At 42.8% G+C, this 21,887-nt stretch overlaps 1 protein-coding gene across 1 annotated transcript in view; it reads right to left on the reverse strand.

Moving 5' to 3' along the window:
- DAPK3 (death associated protein kinase 3) overlaps positions 1-21,887 on the reverse strand; it is a 40,398-nt gene that overhangs the window by 12,713 nt on the left and 5,798 nt on the right. Inside the window, exons 3-6 of the mRNA XM_077476072.1 lie at positions 12,624-12,753; positions 11,906-11,954; positions 3,369-3,395; positions 1,833-1,985 (exon numbers count right to left, since the gene is read on the reverse strand). Of these exons, the coding sequence (XP_077332198.1) occupies positions 1,833-1,985; positions 3,369-3,395; positions 11,906-11,954; positions 12,624-12,753 (359 nt within the window). The remainder of the gene's footprint in view (positions 1-1,832; positions 1,986-3,368; positions 3,396-11,905; positions 11,955-12,623; positions 12,754-21,887) is intronic.

Below are 21,887 nucleotides of genomic sequence, written 5' to 3' on the forward strand. Positions count from 1 at the left end.
GTCCCGAGGACAGGAGTTGAGAACCACTGGTCTAGGGTGATATATCCATATCTCAGACCATGCACAGTAAGCCTTCAAAGTGTGATAATAAAACTTGATCGATTTTCCAGCTTTAAGCAGTGTGAAGTCACAATAAAGCCTGGTACCCTCATGCAAAATCAGGCCACAGGACGCTTTTTGGAGCGCAGGGTCTGCACACGAGCTTTGAGGGGCTTGGGTTGTGTCAAAGACTACTCCACCCCAAGTGGTGAGTTGAATAAAATGCAGACCTATGTAGGTTGAGAATCCGCCCAAAGCACTAAAGTGCCTGTTTTTCTCCACCACACAATGGCCACCTGTGTTGGGGCAAGTGATCTTTTAAAAAAAAAAAAAAAAAAAAAAGTCACCCAGATATCCAATAATGTAGATTCACCAAGGGCACTGCAGCACCAGAATCAGGGCAAGTACTTGATAAAGAGCTGAGTGGTCATGAAAAGGCCAAAGTGAAGAGCCACAATGTGGACGTGCTGCTCAACCACTGCAAAACACAGGAACCACTGATGCTGGGGGGAATAGATAGACATCAAGGATGCATGTCACAATGCTAAAAATTCTCCTTTTTGCAGTGGTGCAATAACAGAATAGCCCGATTCCATCTAGAACTTTTGGCAAGAGTGTGTTGCTCCCTGTGTGTTGATCTGTCCATTATTCCCATTTCTGCCTGACATCCTTCAATGAGTGTGAGGGAACTCCTGTAGAGTACTCGCAACTTTAATCAGTGCAGAGGCTGTTGACTTGGAGCAGGAGTGCAGATGTACTGTGTTCTTTGCTCCTCAAAAAGTGACACAGGTTATGCTTATGGTTGCGACAGACCATTTTAGAAAGTGATGCACACTAGGCCATGGCAGCAATAAACACATGTCTGGGACGAACATGCAGATCAGAAGTCTCTTAATCTGCAGACTTAGCTAACGACTAATGTGAACCCATAGGAGCCTTAAGTGTTTAAGCTAAAAACTCTGCTTAAAGTCCTTATGCAAATGTGGTGCTTTCATTCAGAAGAATACATAATTAGCTTTGGTTCAGGGACCAAAGGGGACCTTAAAGTATGTTGGTGCAAAATAAAAAGGAAAACATGCAGTAGCTCTCTCCACTGCATAAAAACATTGTCTTGCATGCCATCTTTTGCTGAACTGTTCTCATTAAGAATGGGCTTGGGCGTGTTCAGGATCCCAACTGCCCGATCCTGCCAGGAAGCCAACACTGCACACTGCTAATCACAGTACAGCGAGACATTACCCAGCCCGCAGCTGCACAGATCAAGAAAGGTCTCGCTGCACTGTGATTAGCGGTGCAGTGTGTCGGCTTTCTGGTGGGATTGGGCAGATGGGATCCCAAACACCCCCGAGCCCTTCTGTAGTCCTTATACAGGCTGTATTGATTCTGTAGTCCATTAGTGGATCAATTAGACTACTTGAAATAACGCAGGAAGATTGCACAAGACACAGGAAAGCTCTGCGTGTCTGACCTGTTAACAGGTATTTGTTTTTGCTCTTATCGAAATATATTACAAAGCACTAAAATCAATAAACAAACCAAAAAAAGGTAGTAAAAAAAATAAAAATAAAAATAAAAAATATATATAAATTATAGTTAGGGTTTACAAACACTTTATTTCAATACACTTTCTTTATTGATGAGTGTTGGGGGTGCATTTTGCCATCTTTACCTTGGGCGATAATGGACCTTGTCCTGGCACTAACACTGGTCATGTCATACTTCCTGGGTAACATTAGCAGGTCAGCAAATAAGTATGTTTGCACAATTCACAATATATATATTAAACTACTCACTTGGGATCTTTGACCAGTAGTCTTCGGATAAAATCCTTTGCAAGTTCGCTTGTATTGCTAAAATATTCCTCATCAAAATCATAATTAACACCAGAGATATTGGTCAATGTTTCCTGCTTTGTCTCTCCTAAGAAGGGAGATGCTCCACTCAGGCTGGTAGCAGAAAATAGAAAACACAATAAATCACATTTCAGATGAAAAAAGTATAAATGGGACAAAGAACAGGAAACAAACATGTGTAATAAATCTCACTCTCATGCATTTTCCTATTTAGGTTTGCTCAGGTCAAATATATTTTCCAGACAGCGTGTCAGGGATAACCAAGGTAATGGTTTTTAAATAAAAAAAAATAAAAATCTGTGGCAAATTAAAACTTGCTTGGAGACCTTTATAACAATATGAATCGTAATCCACATCAATCCCCTAGATACCTGTGTATCAGCTGTATGAATTTATTTTCCACCAAACAATTTGTACACAATATTTGCAGTCCTTTCTCTACCCATAGACAACAACTATACTCAGGATGTAGAAAAAAAAAAAAAAAAAAAAGTCCTCAGTGGCACCACATTTTAACTCCATATCCTCAAAATGGATTCGGACGTGGCCTTGTAACCCCTTTTGGCAGCACAGGCATGTAAACAAACACATGGCTGCTATAGCAGCTGGGATTCATTTTACATTTTCACTCCTGGCTCTCGGCAATGTAACAGAAGTGATCAACCAAAAATACAGAAAAAAAACACAATACAAAATGTTATAAATGGAGTTGCAGTTCAGTTAGTAAAATAAGCATTTGATCCTCAAGCAAAACATGACTTAGTACTTGGTGGAGAAACCCTTGTCGGCAGGCACACAGGTAAGACGTATCTTGGTGACCAGGTTTGTACACATCTCAGGAGGGATTTTGGTCCATTATTCTTTACAGGTCTTCTCTAAATTCTTAAGGTTTCTTGGCTGTTGCTTGACAAATCCAAGTTTCAGCTCCCTCCATAAACTTTCTAGAAGAGTAAGGGTTCTGGAGACTGGCTGGGCCACTCCATGGCCTTAATGTGCTTCTTCTACCTGCCAAAGCATTTGCATTTCTATCTCTTCAGTCCTAAAACTTACATAGTCCTTTCAGAAAGAGCAGCCAGGAGGAAGACACAATTAGGGAATACATAGCTGACACCTCACTGCCTTCTATAGACTTGAGTAGTGAAGGAGCAGCAGAAGATGGCTTAGCTCATCTCTCTGCTCCTGTCAGCAAATATGCATGACTGTCACCAGAATGGGTCCCAGTGCTGCCCCTACCTCACCTAGTCTAAACGCTGCTGTACAGTAGACAGAAAGCGGTTGATATAATTTTAAAGTCAGGCACTTACAGTGGATGCAATTAAAATATACACATTTTATGGTCACAAAGCTGCATTCACTTCTTTCACATCTGCCTGAAGTTCAGCTTTAAGGGGTGCAAGCACTAATAAACCCAAGATATGATGGGCTAGCAAAAAGAAAAATTAGGATTTGTATCGCTATGGTCAGCAAAATACTCACAGGATGTAAGTTATAACTCCAATGCTCCTGTGGAAACAAAGACATATGTTAAGTCAATAGGATAACACATTTTCAATAAGTCTGTGCATACAGTCAAATATTTCACCTTACAAAAACAAAAAAAAAAAATCTCTCTCCATACACACACAAAAGTGAGTACACCCCTCACATTTTTGTATATACTGTATTTTATATCTTTTCATGCGACAACACCAAAGAAAGGTCACTTTGCTACAATGTAAAGTAAAGTAGTGAGTGTATAGCTTGTATAACAGTGCAAATTTGCTGTCCCCTCAGAATAACTCAAGCACAGCCATGTCTAAACCCACTGGCAACATAAGTGAGTACACCCCTAGAGCGATGTCCAAAATTGAGCCCAATTAGTAATTTTGCTTCTCCTGGCGTCATGTGACTTGCTAGTGTTACAAGGCCTCAGGTGTGAATGGCGAGCTGGTGTGTTAAATGTGGCGTTATCGCTCTCACTCTCATACTGATCACTGGAAGTTCAACATGGCACCTCATGGCAAAGAACTCTGAGGATCTCAAAAAAAAAAAAAAAAAAAAAATTGTTGCTCTACATAAAGATGGCCTAGGCTATAAGAAGATTGCCAAGACCCTGAAACTGAGCTGCAGCATGGTGGCCAAGACCATACAGCGGTTTAACAGGACAGGTTCCACTCAGAACAGGCCTTGCCATGGTCGACCAAAGAAGTTGAGTGCACACGCTCAGCATCATACCCAGAGGTTGTCTTTGGGAAATTGACATACAAGTGCTGCAGAGGTTGAAGAGGTGGGTGGGGGGGGGGGGGGGGGGTGTCAGCCTGTCAGGGCTCAGACCATACGCCACACACTGCATCAAATTGGTCTGCATGGCTGTAGTCCCAGAAGGAAGCCTCTTCTAAAAGATGATGCACAAGAAAGCCCGCAAGCTGAAGACAAGCAGACTACGGACATGGATTACTGGAACCATGTCTTGTGGTCTGATGAGACCAAGATAAACGTATTTGGTTCAGATGGTGTCAAGCGTGTGTGGGGGCAACCAGGTGAGGTGTACAAAGGCAAGTGTGTCTTGCTTAGAGTCAAGCATGGCGATGGGAGTGTCATGGTCTGGGGCTGCATGAGTGCTGCCGAAACTGGGGAGCTACAGTTCATTGGGGGAACCATGAATGCCAACATGTACTGTGACATACTGAAGCAGACCATGAGCCCCCTCCCTTCAGAGACTGGGCCACAGGGCAGTATTCCAACATGATAACGATCCCAAACACACCTCCAAGACTACCGCTGCCTTGCTAAAGAAGCAGAGTTTAAAAAGGTGATGGACTGGCCAAGCATTTCTCCAGACCTAAACCCTATTGAGCATCTGTGTGGCATCCTCAAATGGAAGGCGGAAGAGCGCAAGGTCTCTAACATCCACTAGCTCTGTGAAGTCATTATGGAGGAGTGGAAGAGGACTCCAGTGGCAACCTCTGAAGCTCGAGTCAACTCCATGCCCAAGAAGGTTAATGCAGTGCTGGAAAATAATGGTGGCCAGCAAATTTACAGTTATACAAGCTGTACACTCACTACTTTACATTGTAGCAAAGTGTCATTTCTTCAGTGTTGTCACATGAAAAGATATAAAATATTTACAAAATGTGAGGGGTGTACTCACTTGTGAGATACTGTACATACAGTGGATATAAAAAGACTACAGATCCTTGTTAAAATATGAGGTTTCTGTAATTTAAAAAAAAATAACAAAGATAAATCATTTCAGAACTTTTTCAACCTTTAATGTACCTATAAACTGTATAACTCAATTGAAAAACAAACTGACCCTCTTATAACTGGGGATGTAACTGCATTCAGAATTAAGCAATCACATTCAAACTCATGTTAAAGATGAGTCAGTACACACCTTCCATCATTAAGGCTAGGTTCACATTGCTGCGATGCGGGAACGCCGCGAATCCGCGGCGTTTTCCCGCATCGCATACCTCCCGCCGGCAGTTCACACTGCCCTATGCGGACGGCTGGGGGTGTCAATGTTATGTTAATGACACCCCCAGATCCGTCGGCATATCGCAGTGCGATCTGCCGACTCGCACAGGAATCGGATCGCATGGTGTGAACCCCCATGCGATCCGATTCCGTTGCGGACCCAAAAAAGGGTCCCGTGCGAGTTTGCTGCGGGACCGCTGCGAGTTCAGCCATACTATCTGTATGGCTGAACTCGCAGCGCTATGGAGATCGGATGTGATTTGCTGTGCGAATCACATCCGGTTCTCCCCCCGCAGCGGTGTGAACCCAGCCTTAAAGTGCCTCTGATTAACCCCAAATAAAGTTCAGCTGTTCTAGTAGGTCTTTTCTGACATTTTATTAGTCGCATTCTACAGCGAAAGAACTCCGCAGAGAGCTTCCAGAGCACCAGAGGGATCTCATTGTTAAAAAGGCATCAGTCAGGAGAAGGGTACAAAAGGAATTTCCAAGGCTTTAGATATAACATGGAACACAGTGAAAACAGTCATCATTAAGTGGAGAAAATATGGCACAAGAGTGACATTACTAAGAACTGGACGTCCCTTCAAAATTCATGAAAAAACAAGAAAATTGGTCAGGGGGGCTGCCAAGAGGACTACAGCAACATTAAATGAGCTGCAAGAATATCTGGCAAGTACTGGCTGTGTGGTACGTGTGACAACAACGTCCTGTATTCTTTATATGTCTGGGCTATGGGGTAGAATGGCAAGAAGGAAGCCTTTTCTTACCAAGAAAAACATCAAAGCCCGGCTACATTTAGCAAAAACACATCTTAAGTCATCCAAAAGCATGCTGCCCATAGCACACTGCCCATAGCGTCAGCGGGAAAACGCCAATATTTTTAGCGCCGTTTCATCGCCAGATTTGCGGCGCATTTCGGCCGCTAGCGGGGCGCTTTTACCCCCGCTAGCGGCTGAGAAAGGGTTAAAACCGGCAGCAATACGCCGCAATAGCTGCATTTTGCCGGGGGTATTACAGCGCTGCCCCATTGATTTCAATGGGGAGCAGCGGTGGAGGAGCGGTAAACACACCACTCCTTCACCGCTCCAAAGAAGCTGCTAGCAGGACTTTTCCCTGACGTCCTGCCAGCGCACCGCTGTAGTGTGAAAGCCCTCGGGCTTTCACACTACAGACAATGGTGCAGCTTTTTTAGGGCGGATTGCAGGCGCTATTTCTAACGCTATAGCGCCTGCAAAACGTCCTGGTGTGAAAGGGGTCTTATGGTCTAATAAAACCAAGGTAGAACTTTTTGGCCATGATTGATTCCAAAAGATATGTTTGGCGCAAAAACAACACTGCACATCACCAAAAAGAACACCATACCCAGAGTGAAGCATGGTGGTGGCAGCATCATGCTTTGGGGCCGTTTTTCTTCACCTGGAACAGGGGCTTTAAGTCAAGGTAGAGGGACTTATGAACAATTCCAAATACCAGTCAATATTGGCACAAAACCTTCAGGCTTCTTCTAGAAAGTTGAACATGAAGACCTTCATCTTTCAGCATGACAACGACCCAAAGCATACATCCAAATCAACAAAGGAATGGCTTCACCAGAAGATGATTAAAGTTTTGGAAGTCCCAAGCAAGTTGCACCGAATCTTCCTGGCCATCCCATAACTTCCCATTTTCCATTCAAGTTATATCCCCTCAATAAAAAAAAAAAAAAAAAACAAACAAAAAAAAAAAAAAAAAAAAAGCTTATGGACTGTTCTATGCCTCCCAGTGATTGAGAGATTGATTCAGGCTGGGCAGAGTGGCAGATGAAACAATATTCAGCAACCTCTACAGGGGCCCGGCTACATAAAGTTGAATCAAAATTGCACCAAGAATGGCATCAAAGTCACTCTCCAAAGTTGCACTGAAAATCGTGCGACTTTGGACATGCACTAATGTGAAAGAAGCCAAACGGGGTTGAATTTTTTCTTTTGAATCTGCGCTGGAGAGTATGTGTATGGGATGGGGAGGGGTCAAGCATTGTGGTTAGGGTGGGTGGAGATGCAGGCTCAGTGTTGAGAAAGGGAGGGAGGTTAACGGGCAGATACGGTGGTGGGAAGGAGAGCCATACAGGCGTGCTTATTAGCAAGGGGAGGGGGGCACATAAATGAAGTGGTGACAATGGGGGAGGGGACACTTACACACATGCCTACATTTTTCTAAAGGACACCGCACATGTCTAGAAACAATTTGTGGTCTGTAAGATGGCACCGATAACCCACACATGCGCAATAGCATATGGTTTTTGATATAGGACGCAGCACAATAAACAAACTGTCACCATTAAGATGAGGATTCAATTTATTCAAGGTTTGATTTGTATGTATGGATTTTTTAAATCCTTTAACTACTTTTTTCCTGCAGCGCTGTTATGTGGACACATGATCTTTCCCTGTTCTTTGGCATCTGCAGGGAAAGATCATCGGGAAGGGCTTTTATTAATTACTCTTTTGCATGATGTACAGTGCGAGTCTGTCTGGCCAGCCCTGGCAAGTTTCAGAAAAGCAATTCAAATTAGATTATAAAATATCAAATACCTGTTTTACAGCTCCCTATTTATGTGTATTTTTTGAGCATTAATGTGGTTTAGACGAAGTCAAAAGATGATTGACACTAACTTTAAACTTTGTTCAGCTGGGATCTGCATCCAAGTCTTTTTTATTTTACAGGTATTAGCAATCATATTAGATATATTTAATACTGATTTATATTAAAACTAGGCATGGTTGCGAGTTTCTTAGCGAACGTAATCAATCAGCATACTATATCCCGTCCCCATACTGTCCAGCAATAGGGACATGGGACATGGAGGAGGGAGGGAGAGTGTCATTTACCACTATGTATATCCCAACATGTGTGGCTCTATACTCATGTGGGCTGCACAGATAAGAAAAAGGAAGAAATTAAGAGCTTAGAAGGGAAATTGGAGCGTGTTCCATAGAAGACACAGAGAAGATGGAAGGGACAGCTGAATGCAGGATCAACCAGGTATATTTCACTTATAAAAAAGTGTTTTGTATATCATTTAAAGCGGAGTTCCACCCTAAAGCTCATCAGTACCCTCCCCCCCTCCGGTGCCACAATTGGCACCTTTCGGGGGGGGGGGGGGGGGCAGATACCTTAGATACAGGTATCTGCACCCACTTCAGGGCATACGCCACTTCCTGCCCCCCCACTGTCTGCTGGGAAACACATGGGTCCCAGAGACAGCATGGACTATCCTTATCGCGCAGCACGACTCGAAAATTGCGCAGTAGGGAACGGAAAGTGAAGCCTTGAGGCTTCACTTCCCGATTCCCATTCTGAAGATGGCGACGGCAGCACCCGAGAGCCAAGCGACAGGTCGGCTTCGGGTGCCGACATCGCGGGCGTGCTGGACAGGTGAGTGACCTTATTTTAAAAGTCAGCAGCTGCAGTATTTGTAGCTGCTGACTTAAAAAAAAAATAATAATATGGGGGGGGAACTCCTGCTTTAACCAGTTACCGCAGTTATACTGTGGCAAGTTGGCTCGGCTGCGCAAAACAGCATACTGGTTCATGCACTGGCTTTTGCGGGTGTGTGCGCGCCGTGGGAGCTCACCTGCAGGTCCGGCTGACTCGATGTCCACCAACCACCCATGATCGCGGGAAAGAGGCAGAACGGGGATCTGCTTTTGTGAACAAGGCAGATCCTCATTCTGACAGGGGAGGAGAGAGAGATCAGCTGTTCCTAGTGATCAGGAATAGCAATCTCTCTCTACTCCCAGTGAGCCCACCCCCCTGACAGAAATCACCTTCTTAGGGAACACTTAACCCTTTGATCACCACTAGTGTTAACCCTCTCCCTGCCAGTGCCATGTATACAGCGATCAGTGCATTTTTATAGCACCAATCACTGTACTGGTGTCACTTAGGGTCAGATTTGGGAGGAGGGAGGAGGAGGAGGAGGAGAAGAAAAAGAAAGGACATCAATTTTGTTTGGGTACAGCATTGCACGACCACGCAATTGTCAGTTAAAGTAACGCAATGTTGTAACGCACAAAATGGCCTGGTCAGGAAGTGGGCAAAGTTTAAGTTTTATTGCGTGCAAAGGCAATACAAATCCAGTATTGATAAAAAGGGTACATGAATCAAACTGTTACACAAACCTATAATAAAGTAAAACCACATGCAAAAGCATATAGGGTGATGCTAAAACAGCAACTAAAGGATCCTGAGATGTCTAGCTGGACATCTCAGGATCTCAAAGAGCTTCATTGATATTCATTCATAGAACCCAGGGGTGGTCCACAGGCATTTTTTTTGACCAAACTTATGTGTGCGGTCAAACGCCCCAAGGTGAGCAGATACACACAGTAGGGGGAAACCACAAGTTTGTTGTCATGTTGTCAACAATGAGCACCAATCACAGGATTTTGCTTTGCCAGCACAATGGACATTTTATTATTATGCACATTTTGCACTAAGTCATTCATGCACTTAATTTGTGTGTGTCATATCACATTGGTTACTTCAATATAGTGCTGCACTTTTCATCTGGTATTGTTTTAGTTTGCCAGCACAATTGACATTTTATATATTATGTTTTTTTTGTTTTTTAACAAGAAATGATATATTATGTTTAATATCATGCATGGTTTGCACTAAGATATTCATGCATTTTATGTGTCATATTACATTGGTAATCTTAATATAGCACAGCATTTTGTTTTTATATATTTATGCACTTATGAGATTAATTGATACAGTTGCTGGCACTGATCACAAAGTGGTTGTAAACCCTTACAACATACTTTGACCTACAGGTAAGCCTAGATTAAGGCTTACCTGTAGGTCCAAGAAATATCTCCTAAACCTACATGGTTTAGGAGATATTTGCCGAAAGACAGGCACCGCTGTCTACGGCACACTGAGCGCGGCACCGTCAGCGCCGAAGATGCCGCGCGGGAGTGACGTCATCGCTGCTTCGCCGAATGACAGCGGCGGAGCAGCGAGACCCCACGAGAAGATGGATGCGCCGGACTACAGGGGACAGCGGTGACATCGCTGGCTCCTGTGTCAGGTAAGTGACACATAATGGACTACTATGCGATGCATAGTAGTCCATTATGCTTTGCCTTTGCAGGGAATGAAAGAGGAAGTAAACTCATCAGGGTTTACTTCCTCTAAGTTTTTTGCTTGCAAGCTTATTCAGTTTATCACCAAAAAACAACAGTATTCCGACAAAGCATGCAACAGTGTAAAACACTAAATTCACCCAGAGGCTGGTGTACACCAACAAATTTTCCAATAGAAAAAAAATAAATAAAAAAAAGGCATAACATCATGGAGGTTAGAAGACAAGAAGGCGAGAGCAAGACGGAAAAGAGATTAAAGTATGCTTAATAGGGGAAGACAGGTATTGAACAGGGAAACTTAGAAGAAAGAGGGGGAGAGTTTGGGGAAGAAAAGCGTTGGGAACACATGCACAGTTGCTCATCCAGTGAGGCCATAAAAGGTGTTGAAATCTGGTCAGTAAAACCAGGTTTTATTGAGTTGTTTTAATGCAGCTTTTAATTGTTCCATTGGGTTAATTTCATTCACCACAGCTATCCACTGACCAACTGATGGAGGTTCTGGGCATTTCCACCTTTGTGGTATACATATTTTAGCGGCATTAAGAAGATGGATTAAGAGGGACTTCTTACATCTATGCCTCGAAATCGGAGCAAGGTGAAGCAAGCACTGTGTCGGGTCGTCCGCTAGTGAAATGTCTGTCAGTCTAAAAATATCCGGATAGAGTCCCAAAAAGGGTGGATAAGGGGGCATGTCCAAAATAAATGTAATAGTGAACCATCTGATTGTTGGGTAAATCTTATGCAAGAGTGTGGGAACTCTATATCATCGGGTCAGGACCTTAAATTCCACCTCCTGGAACCTACTCTCAATTAAGGCATTCCAACTGATGTAGTGGTTAGCACTCTCACCTAGCAGTAAAAAGGGTCGCTGGTTTGAATCCCAACCATGACACTACCTGCCTGGAGTTTGCATATTCTCCCTGTGCCTGCGTGGGTTTACTCCGGGTACTCTGGTTTCCTCCCACACTCCAAAGACATGCAGGTAGGTTAATTGGCTTCTGTCCCAAATTGGCCCCATTATATGAATGGGGACCTTGGATTGTGGGCTCCTTGAGGGTAGGGACTGATGTGAGTGTGCAATGTACAGGGATAGGGACAATTGTAGACACTCACTCAGGTTGAACTGGATGGACTGGTGTCTTTATTCAACCTTACTAACTATGCAACTATGAGAAGGCCCAGCCCAGATCGGATTTCCAATTTCACAGATAGGAAGGCTTTATACCTCCCTAACGGGCTCAATCAGCCAAAACAAATGCTTTAGTGGCTTTGCGAGTATGGACACTAGGTTATATAGCTTGTAATGCTAGTTTTTCATAGTCTGGGTTTAATGACACTTTAAAAACAAATAATAATTTGGACTGCTCCATTACAATATCATCTTTTAACATATGGTAATAGACACAAAATCACAACGTATCTTACCACATATCTGCCTCTAGACCGAGAGGTTCATAATTTACTATTTCAGGAGCTATGAAAAGGAGAACATTGCAAAATTAGAACAAATTCCACATACAGCAATAAAAAAATAATATTGTAATTTCTTCATTCAAAAGTGTTGAGCAGAAGGGTGGGGTGGCCACTGTACACTCGGAAACATCCCCAAAAGACCCAGTATCCCTGTTCTTCTACACAATTATCTGTGGCACACACACACACACGAACTGTTGTGGCCCTGCACTTTTAGATCAAACCACAAGAGACTTTTTACTGAATTTCTGGGGATACTAAGAAAATTCCCATTAATGATTAACCTGCACCTAAAAAATAAAAATAAAAAAAGTATATACCGGTAATTATATATTTATTAGTGTTGTCATTAGGACCCTGGCTTTACCACCTAGTGAGTCTATGACCAGAAATAAAATGTGTAAATTCCTGTTTTGTCAGCTCAGTCATACGGCTTTAATATTTTTATCATAACAAGATTTACATTTTTCATGATATGTTGCTGCCTTTTAGATCAGAGAACATCTTGTGGCAAAAAGTGATTAGCCTGGAGTTGGGTTTTAACAGGTACCCTCTCCCCCTCTTCTGTTCCCAAGCGGAAGTTACCCCCCACCCCCCACAGCCTTCTGGGACAGGTCACAGAATGGTGTGCAACAGGCAGCAATGAATAAAATTTTTATGCATCACTTACCAACAAATTCCGGTGTTCCAAATATATTTTTGAATTCATTTCCCGCTTGGATTTTGTGTGCAATTCCAAAGTCTATGAGTTTAATTCGTGGGTTTGGGCTGCTCTGGTCCAGCAACATAATGTTTTCAGGCTGCAGTGTAAGAAAGCAGTTTTTTTTTCATTCATTTAAAAAAATTAAAAAAAAGTCCCAGCAACAACCTATAGCTTGTTAGATTTGCTTATGTATGAAAGACAGTTAATGTTTTGGCTACTTCAATCTGGAAAGCTGTGAAATACTTGACTAACAGCACCAACAGTGAAGTGGGCAGCATCCTTAGCTCTACTTGTCACCCTTTAAACATCATCTGCAACTCCCCACCAAAACTTAGTAGGTTAAATTAGTGATAAGGTAGCGGAAGAACTGCAAAAGAGCATAGTTTACTAGTAGGGCCAGAAGGTTAGTTTATCTTAATGCATTCTATGCATTAAGATAAAAAGCCATCTGTGTGTAGCAGCCCCCTAATACTTACCTGAGGCCTGAGGTCCATCTCTGTCCAGCGATGTCCACGAGATCTGAGATTCTCCCCGATTGGCTGAGAACAGGGGCGCCATTGGCTGCCGACGCTGTCAATCGAGGTCAGATAGCCAGTCAGGAGAGGGAGGGGGAGGGGTCAGGCAGAGCTCCATGTCTGAATGGACAAAGGGAGCTGGCTCAGGTTCACTGAACAGGAGGGAGGATCCAGGATCACAGAAGGGGGACAGAGAAGAGGAGGATCCAGGCTGCTCTGTTCAAATCCACTGCAACAGAGCAGGCAAGTATAACATGTTTGTTATTTTTACAATCTCTTTAACATTTGCCATAGCCAGTTAGCTACATCACTGTTTTATTGTACACCATGGGCTTCACAAAGATAGAATCTACTGCAAGGTAGCGGTTTTATTTGTGTGCACACAGCTCATATTAAGACGGAAAGGATGATGAGATTATCAGACGAATGATCGTCCATTTTTTTTGTTTTTTTTCCCCATGCTAGTCTCCATATTGAAAATGAAGAGGTTACTAAAGTTGAAAAATTCTTGTATGACAGAATACAACTTTGCAAGTGATGTAATGTATTGTATTTTCGGGCGAAAACTGTACTGACTGAACAAAAATCGTACCATCTGGTACTGCATGAGAAAAAAAAAAATCTCATGTTTGTCCCTTCAGAGAATTCCAAAAAGTGTGCGATTTTCTGAACGTACGAGCCTTAAAGATGTAGAACATGTACAAGGTGCATATAGAATTGTGTAAATTATATATATTATTATTACACACAGATCAGGGAAATATATATATCCCCATTTAATTAACCAAAATAAGCTCAGAAATTAAGTAGTGTGTAATAAAATGGAATGACACAGGGGGAAAGCATTGAACACGCTAACTGAAATGTAATACGTTGTACAAAATACTTTGTTGGTAATGACAGTTTCAAGATGTATGGAAAAGCTGGTCGCATGCTGTGCTCAGGTGTGATTTTTAGCCAATTCTTCCACACAGTCATCAAATCTTGAAGCTTACTTCACACTATAGCGATGTCAAACATAGTAATTCACACCACACTGCTGTGCAGATCACATGCGATGTCTGTGCGATGCAAATTCAGTCATACAGATCGAATGTGATGTGAATTCTACCATACAGACCAAAATACAGGGCCCTCCCCCCCCCCCCCCCCCGATTCCTGGCCGAATTCATAGTTTGCACTTCGATCCGATTGGGGGGGGTTGTCATTAACTTTGCATTGACATCCACAGCAGTTCGCAGAGGGCAATGTGAACCACAGGCGATTCAGTTGCGGTGTGGGAACCCGCACTGGATTTGCATTGTTTCCCACATCGAACAAGTGTGAACCGAGCCTGAACGTTCCGTGGGCCTCTATGAACATTGATCTTTAGTTGTTTCCATAGATTTTCTTTTTGATTCAAGTCAGGTGTTTGGCTTTCTCTTTGAAAACAATTGAGAGTTTCCTTGGCTTTGTGTTTAGCATCATTGTCTTACTGAAATGCCAACCCTTGTTACATCGTCAACATGGTAGAAGGCAGCAAATTTTCTTTTTTTTTTTTTATATCAAGAATGTCTTGGTGCACTTTTACATTCATTCTCTGTTCAAGGATATGAAGTTTGCCAGTACCATCTGCTGAAAAACAGTCCCACACCATGATGTTCCCACCTCCAAACTTTACTGTGGGTATGTTTTTAGGGAGATGTGCAGTGCCATTTGACCTCCAAACATGGTGCGTATTATGGCATCGAAAGAGTTACATTTTGGTCTGATCTGACCAGACTATAATCTCCCAGTATTTCACAAGTGTGTCTAAATGTTGTGCAGCAAACTTTAAAACAAGCTTCAACTTGCTTTTTCTTCTGCATTGGGTCTTGCATGGCGAGCATGTATACAGGCCATGGCAATTGAGTGCATTACTTATGGTTTTCCATGAAACACTTGTACATGCTAATTTCAGGTCTTTATGAAGCTCTCTACAAGTGTTCCTTGGCTCTTGGAAAACTCCTCCGATAATTAATTTCACTCCTTTACAAATCTTGCGAGGAGCACCTGGCCGTGGCTGGTTTATGGTAAAATTATCATCTTCTCTCCACTTCTAGATTATGGACCCAACAGTGCTCACTGGAACATTCAGAAGTTTAAAAATCCTTCTGTAACCAATGCCATCAGTATGTTTTGCAACAATGAGCTTGCCAAGGTCTTGAGAGAGCCCTTTTCTTTTACCCATCATGAGATGTCTTGTGTGACACCTTGGTAATGAGACACCTTTTTATAGGCCAGTTGAGACTGAACCAGCGAATATTAATTTGCATTGACAAGGGACAGGATTGCTTTCTATTACTGGCAGATTTCAGCTGGAGTTGTGGCTTTCCATGCCTTTTGTACCTCCCTTTCTTCATGTGTTCAATACCTTTTCCCTGTCATTTCATTTCACATAACTTAATGTCTTAACTGATTTGTTTTGGTGTCTGTGTGTATAGATTGAACGAGTTCTGATCGAAATGTGGTGATAATTTCATGTCAATAGCACCTTTTGAAATATATTTCGAAAAGTGCTGTTGGCCGGGAACTCCGGGCTATACAGGGCTGGACGGGCTGCCTGCCCTGGAGCCTCTTTGCAGGGCCGATCCTGGGGGTGCACCAGCTGTCTCTGAAGGGAAGGTATTACACAGAGCGGGGATCTTCCGCTTACCCAGCGCGGTGAAGTTCCGTCTCCTATGATGAACGTCACACTGGTCCAATGCCGGGACGTGTGACGTCCATCATAGGAGCCAGTCCAGGAGGCGGAACTTTGATGACACTGGAGCTGCAGGGTCAGCAGGAGATCCCTGCTCTGTGTAAACCGGTGGCTCTTCTCTCCCTATGTACTGGCAAGCCTGTGCTGATGGGCTTCCGGCGAGGCTGCACTGATGGACACTGGTGAGCCTGGCAGCAACCACCAAGTAAGCCTAACCCCTCCCATGAGACGCTGGGCTTGGGTTGGACTTACTGCATGGATGAAAAACTTTTCAGCCCGTTGTACCCAGTGCTGCCAATACTTTCTGCAAACAAGATCAAAAGACGAACAGAGGTAATGGGACTTTAAAAAAAGGTACATTATTTAGAAAATCTACACAAAATTTTAATGGCAAAATATGCAAATCATTTATTTAGAAAAATAAAAATAAAAAGATGAATATAAAAAGTAAGGAATGCAGTTACAATCACAGTCATGGATATAAACACATAATATAAGGAAAGTAAGTAAGATAAAAAGGTCACGGATTGTATTGTAAAGAACATTTGTTTTGTATGCTTGTTCTCTTTTTTATACATTGCATTGGTGGCTTGTTTTGTATTTGTAACATATCTTTTCCTTTTTTGTTACTCTCCCTGCTTGTTTTTTTGTTTTTAACTGTAAAACCCAATAAAATTTAAATAAAAAAAAAATAAAAAAAATGGAGATAAACACACATCCCATCCCTTACAGGTGTGAGCACTGCAATCACATAAGATATGCACATGTGCAAAAAATTCAACATGTTTCGCCGTAACGGTTTCATCAGGAAAAGGATATTCAATTAATAAATATTCATACAGCAAAATATGCACAACCTTAAGTGGTAAAGAAAAAATAATAATTACATCACACAAATTAACATAACATTGCACATGTGTGGCTCCACAAAACCCCCATACTGCAATAATGAGTCCTGGAGTAAGCGCTATTGGGAGAATTCCAAAGAGCTCCAGTGACCTGCATCCGAAAACCCGACCAAAATATGTCAGATCTCCTGTAGGGAGGGATGAGCTTTTGTTATTGAGACTATCATATAAAGGTGCAGCAATACCTGTAAAATATATTATGCATTGGAATAAAATTATATTGTTTTAGGGATAGAGGGAGCACAAGTCCATAAAAAAAGTAAAAAAAAATTAACTGTACTCACCAAAATCCTATTGATATAAGAGTAACTGTACTGGGAGCTCATGCAGACGGAAAACATACACTCACAAAAGGGAGGAGGCATTGCCATAGGCATTTCTGCATCCGCGGGGCGTCATGTCACACGCCATGTTTTGGCGCGGGGGGGGGGGAAATATTTAAAGTTCACATGACGCATATGCGTTTGGCACAATCTGGGAGCTCATAAGACATACGGGCAGCGTTTGCTTGATTCATAGTGAGACTGGCTGCATCTTTGTCCTGTTTCTTGATGGCAGCTAAATGATGCCCTCTATATTTTCTTGCTGTTTTGGCCATCCCTTTCCCCTTTTGGGGGACTTGGTCATTTGGTCTGCCGCTATTCCCTTACTCTTATGTATTCCTTCAGCCTTGGCATCTAGGAGAGTTTGGAGCAGTCCTCTATTGTAGTAAGACATATTGAGGTGAGGAGCTTCTCTTGAAATTATCAGGATTTATCGGAGATCCTCTTTCATTGCATAGCATTTGACACATATATATATTTTTAGATGGCTGTGCCTGTTCTGTGCACTGAGGAGATACCAATGCCTCTCTTTTGCGAGTGTATGTTTTCCTCCCGCATGAGCTCCCAGTACAGTTACTCTTATGTCAATATATTAATAGGATTTTGGTGAGTAGTTAATTTTTTTAACTTTTGTTAGGGACTTGTGGTCCCTCTATCCCTAAAGTAATATAATTTTATTCCAATGCATAATATATTTTGCAGGTGTTGCTGCACTTTTATATGATAGTTTCGATAACAAAAAAACACATCCCTCCCAACAGGAGGTCTGACATATTTTGGACTAGTTTTCGGATGTAGGTCAATGGAGCTCTAAGGAATTCTCTCAATAGCGCTTACTCCAGGACTCATTATTGAGGTAGTGAGTTAGTGTGTTTTTGGGGGCTGTATGTTTGAGTTAAGAGGGGTGGAGGCTAGAGGTCGACCGATATATCGGCCGATATTTGCCGTTTTTTAAATAATCGGCATCGGCCGATTGTGTTAATAAAAAGCCGATTCTACAGCGGGACTTTGAAATGACTTCTGTAAGAAGTCAGTGTGAGTTGTCTGAGTCGTCATAGCAACACTTTCCTCCACTCTGGGCAGCCTGCCAAGAAAAGAACTAAATGATACAATGTTTACACTTCTGAATGAAGTCATCTCTGTGTAGAAGTTCTCAGTTTAACCATTTAAAGACTAAATCTTTTCTGACACTTGTTGCTTACAAGTAAAAATCCTGTATTTTCTGCCAGAAAATCACTTAGACCCCCCAAAAAATATATATATTTTTTTAGCAGAGATCCTAGGGAATAAAATAGTGGTTGTTGCAATATTTTATGTCACACGGCATTTGCACAGAGGTCTTTCAAATGCATTTTTTTTGGGAAAAAAATACACCATTTAAAAAATAAAAATAAAATAAAAACAGTAAAGTTAGCCCATTTTTTTTTTTTTTTTTGTCCAAAAGTTTTGACTACCTGTTTTTATTTAATATATAGGTTTTTTGTTTTTTTTAATCTAGATCATACATAGAAGTAAACTGATTGGAGGTTTGTTTTGTTTAATAAATGTTTAAAGCGGGAGTCCGCCGGGACTCCGCGTTTTTTTTTTTTTTTTATTTAAAAGCCAGCAGCTACAAATACTGCAGCTGCTGACTTTTAAAATAATGACACTTACCTGTCCAGCGCGCCCGCGATGTCGGCACCCGAAGCCGATCTCTAGATCGACACTCGAGTGCTGCCGCCGCCGCCATCTTGGGTATGGGAATCAGGAAATGGAGCCTTTCGGCTTAATTTCCCGGTTCCCTACTGCGCATGCGTGAGCCGCGCTGCGCAATGAGGACGGTCCCCGCTGCCTCTGGGATCTGTGTGTTTCCCAGCAGGCAGCGGGGCACTTGCGGAAGGGGGCGGGCACTTGCGGAAAGGGGCGTAATGTACGCCCTTTTCCGCAGAGAGCTAGCCCGGAAGTGGGTGCAGTTACCTGGATTATCCAGGTAACTGCACCCCCCTCCCCCCTGAAAGGTGCCAATTGTGGCGCCGGAGGGGGGGAGGGTTCCGATGAGCGGAAGGTCCATTTTAGGGTGGACCTCCGCTTTAAGTGTAAGAAATTTTCTGTATCACTTATGAAGACTGCTTTCACACTGGAGTGGGTAGACGTTGATGGTAAAACGCAAGTTTTAGCGGCTCTTTACCATCATTTTAGCGGTGCTATTTGGATGCTAGTGGGGCACATATAACCCAGCTAGCGGCCAAGGAAGAGGTTAAATGCGCCCATGAAGCACCGCTGCCAAATCGCATTGCATGCGCTTCGGCAGTGGTGCCCATTCATATCAATGGGCAGGAGTGGTGGAGGAGCGGTATACACCACTCCAAACGTGCTGCTTGCAGGACTTTTTTTTTTTTAAGATCCTGCCAGCGCATCGCCTCAGTGTGAAAGCACTCTGTCTTTCACACAGACTGCAGGGGAGCCATTTTGCAGGCACTTTACAGGCGCTATTTTTAGCACCAAAAGCGCCTTAAAAAACACCCCAGTGGGAAAGGTGTGTTGGATCAAGGGGGATTAAAAATAAATAAAATAAAATCGGCCTAACATATCGGCCCAAAAAAAAAAATCGGCATCATATATCGGCTATCGGCCGCCATGATTTCTAAATATCGGCATCGGCCAGAGAAAAACCCATATCGGTCGACCTCTAGTGGAGGCGATTGTATATTTAATATATATATATATATATATATATATATATATATATATATATATATATATATATATAATTTTTTTTTTGGGATGGCTATGGGTGGAGGTGTCTCATCTACTTCGTGGACGATGTGGAGCCACGCATGTGCAATGTTATATTATGTTCATTTGTTCATTTTTTTAAGTGCGATGTATTACATTTCTCCCCACACACCTAAGGTTGTGCATAGTTTGCTATATGAATATTTATTAATTGAATATCCTTGTCCTTTTCCTGAAGAAGCTGTTACAGCGAAACATGTTGACATTTTTGGACATGTGCATATCTTGCATGTGATTGCAGTACTCTCACCTGTCAGGGATGGTATGCGTGTTTATATCCATGACCGTGATTGTAACTGCATTCCTTTTTATCTTTATTTTTCTAAATAAATGATTTGTATATTTTGTACATTAAAATTTTGTGTCGCTTTCTATATACTGTATTTATCGGCGTATAACACACACTTTTTTCCCCTTAAAATCAGGGGGGAAAAAATTGCGGGTGCGTGTTATACGCCGATCTTCCGCAATTTCTCAGCGATTTTTGGGTTCTGGGGCATGAGTACGGCTAAAGGCGGCCCAAAGCCGCCGAGTACGGCCAAAGGCGGCCGATACACAGGACATCTCGGCGGTGCCATTTTTAAAAATAAAAGCTGACGTTATCACTGAGGGGACAACGATACACAAGGCTGCAATGACGGACAGGCTGCAAATGACAGAAAGGCTTCAGATGGACACTGACAAGGCTTCAGATGGACACTGACAAGGCTGCATTGATGGGCATTTAAATGTAAGTTTTTTTTCCTTAAAATTCCCTCCTAAACTTGGGGCGGGTGTTATACGCCGATAAATACGGTAATGTACCTTTAAAGTCCTATTCTCTCTGTTCGTCTTTTGGTTTTATAATCTTTAGGGATGTTGGTACCTTTGTTGGATTTGTGTTTAGGAGCTGACTTCTTCCCCACTTCTTGAACTTTCTGCAAGCAATTTTGTTACAGTAAAAAATTTCAATTTTTAGCTATAGTACTTGTATAAATCCAAAAAATACTAAAGCTGTTCAGAAGGCAATGTGTGGTCCTATTTATTATTAATGACTCCTGTTTGGCTGAGGCGAACATTGTGTTGTCACCGGCCCTCCAATCAAAGGAAACTTTGTATACATACAGAGAATGCAAATACAAAGCTGCTTATGAGTGGCTGAGCACCACTCAGCCCTTTCAAGTTTGTTCTGGGTGTGTTTACATCCCACAGCTTGTACACAATGCTGTATACTGTATGTAGCTGGGGCTACAAACTGTTTTTACAGCATGCCCAGTGGGCACACCTGTTAGTGTAGGAAATAGTTTGTTTGACCAGTTTGGCCCAAACAAACCATTTAAAGCGGAGGTCCACCCTAAAGTGGACCTTCCGCTCATTGGAATCCTCCCCCCCTCCGGCGCCACAATTGGCACCTTTCAGGGGGGAGGGGGGTGCAGGTACCTGTACAGTACAGGTATCTGCACTCACTTCCGGCATAGCTATCTGCAGAAAGGGGCATAGATTATGCCCCTTTCCGAAAGTCCCCCGCTGCCTGCTGGAAAACACATGGATCCCAGAGGCAGCGGGACCATCCTTATTGCGCAGCGTAGACTCGCGCATGCGCAGTAGGGAACCGGGAAATTAAGCCGAAAGGCTCCACTTCCTGATTCCCATACCCAAGATGGCGGCGGCAGCACCCGAGAGACAATCGAGAGATCGGCTTTGGGTGCCGACATCGCGGTTGCGCTGGGCGGGTAAGTGTCACTATTTTAAAAGTCAACAGCTGCAGTATTTGTAGCTGCTGGCTTTAAAAAAAAAAAAAAAAAAAAACGGCGGAACTCCCGGCGGACTCCTGCTTTAAAGTGAGAGCAAAGCTGGAAATCATCTTTATCACCCCATATTTTGGTCTTGCTTTAGTTTTTACAACTTACCTTCTCCACATGTAATCTGAATAGGCAGATTTGAAACATCTGCCAAGGGTCCAACCACACCACCTGCATTGGGTTGCTTTCTCAATGAAGGCCCAACATAGT

The sequence above is a fragment of the Lithobates pipiens genome, unplaced genomic scaffold (genome assembly GCF_037356315.1).
Source record: "Lithobates pipiens isolate NorthernLeopardFrog02 unplaced genomic scaffold, aLitPip1_a1.2 Scaffold_13, whole genome shotgun sequence".
Classification (NCBI taxonomy): Eukaryota; Metazoa; Chordata; class Amphibia; order Anura; family Ranidae; genus Lithobates; species Lithobates pipiens.